Raw genomic sequence first — 1,369 nt, 5'->3', positions numbered from 1 at the left:
CTGCGTAGCAACCCACTGACATCGAGAGCGAACCGTGTCGGAGGAAGTGAAGTGGGCAATGATCCACGGTCGTCATGGCAGTCGCTGTGGCATTGTGTCATCCTTCACCTCAGCTCACCTCCAGACGAGGAAGACCCCCGCCCCCCGCCCCCTTGCTGAAAACGAGTGGAGCCTCCCCCGTCAAAACACGCTCACTTATTCATGATGAGCCCCACCCAAATCATCGTAACAAAGGGCGGCGGAGCGTTCACTGTCTGTTTTTACTCTGAACTCTTGTTTCTGTTCGAACAGGGACGCAGTCATCAAGTGCTTCACCACCTGCCTGAACTGAAGCAAGCTTTCCATCAACGCYGGTCCCAGTCTGCAAACCTGCAAGAACAGAGACTTTGTAAAATAAACATTTTTTTACTCTTTATTCCTCCACACGTTGTCTGCACTGGACTGTGAATACACACTTCTCACATTTAGCTAAAAGCTTTAGTCTGTAATCAGAACCTAACAGCCGCTGTTCATGACAGTAAAGCTTCTGTCTGTGATTACTAATATATTTAAGATATTCCTTTATATTCTGAGGATGTTTTTTATTATTCGTTTGCAGGGAAATGATTTTCACTTCGTTTTGCAAAGCGTCTTACAACAAAAGTGCCTTAATGCTGTAATAAAATAAAGGTATATCTTTATATTTATGCCAAACCTTTGTATATTTACATTTTTAATGAGCATTGGAAGCATTAGAAACCTAACCATTGTTTTGTGTGTGAGAGTTTTTGTAAAAGCTCATATGAATGTTTTTAACTTTTGAGCCACTGATAAACCCTTTGGGATGCATAAAGCCCACGTTTCTTTGGAGATTCCATTTTTTTAAATCTAATTAGCTTTAAATGCTGCTTTTGTCTCTTCTCTTGGTCTTAAGTGTTCCCTGAAACACGCTGGCATCCCCCCACACTCCCCCCACCCACTCAATAAATTACATTAAAAATGCCTCTTCTCTTTTAAATCTGATTTTCCTGCCGCATGCGGCGACGACCCCGTTAACTCCGCTTTACTGAGCGTCGCGATTTGTGACGTGACCCGATAACCCGGCCCGCGTCTCCTTCCCCGCGTCGTTTTGGCATGCAGCCTTTGAGGATGTGGTTGTCATGACAACCGCCTCTGGAGGATGCATCGCCTCCGCCAACCCCCCATTTGTGGAGCAGATGTTCGCATTACGCCTAGGTGCCTTTTTCATTTAGATGGGATCCCTTGGACCAGAGGTTGTGATTGTTTTATTYTGATCTGACTTCAGGTTTGWTTTAAAAGACTTCATTTTCCTGTAACATCCTGGTTCTGYATCATTTAGTGGATAATATCTCGTTTTAGTTGAAACCTG

At 44.2% G+C, this 1,369-nt stretch overlaps 1 protein-coding gene across 1 annotated transcript in view; it reads left to right on the top strand.

The window, feature by feature from the left end:
* Positions 1-981, top strand: part of sft2d1 (SFT2 domain containing 1) — an 11,341-nt gene extending 10,360 nt beyond the window's left edge. Inside the window, exon 8 of the mRNA XM_014006016.1 lies at positions 292-981. Within this exon, the coding sequence (XP_013861470.1) occupies positions 292-331 (40 nt within the window). The 3' untranslated portion in view covers positions 332-981. The remainder of the gene's footprint in view (positions 1-291) is intronic.
* Positions 982-1,369: the final 388 nt, after the last annotated feature.

Source organism: Austrofundulus limnaeus, unplaced genomic scaffold, assembly GCF_001266775.1.
Source record: "Austrofundulus limnaeus strain Quisiro unplaced genomic scaffold, Austrofundulus_limnaeus-1.0 Scaffold33, whole genome shotgun sequence".
Lineage (NCBI taxonomy): Eukaryota > Metazoa > Chordata > Actinopteri > Cyprinodontiformes > Rivulidae > Austrofundulus > Austrofundulus limnaeus.
Note: the sequence above shows the minus strand (reverse complement) of the source record. Positions and strands in the feature narration are given on the sequence as shown.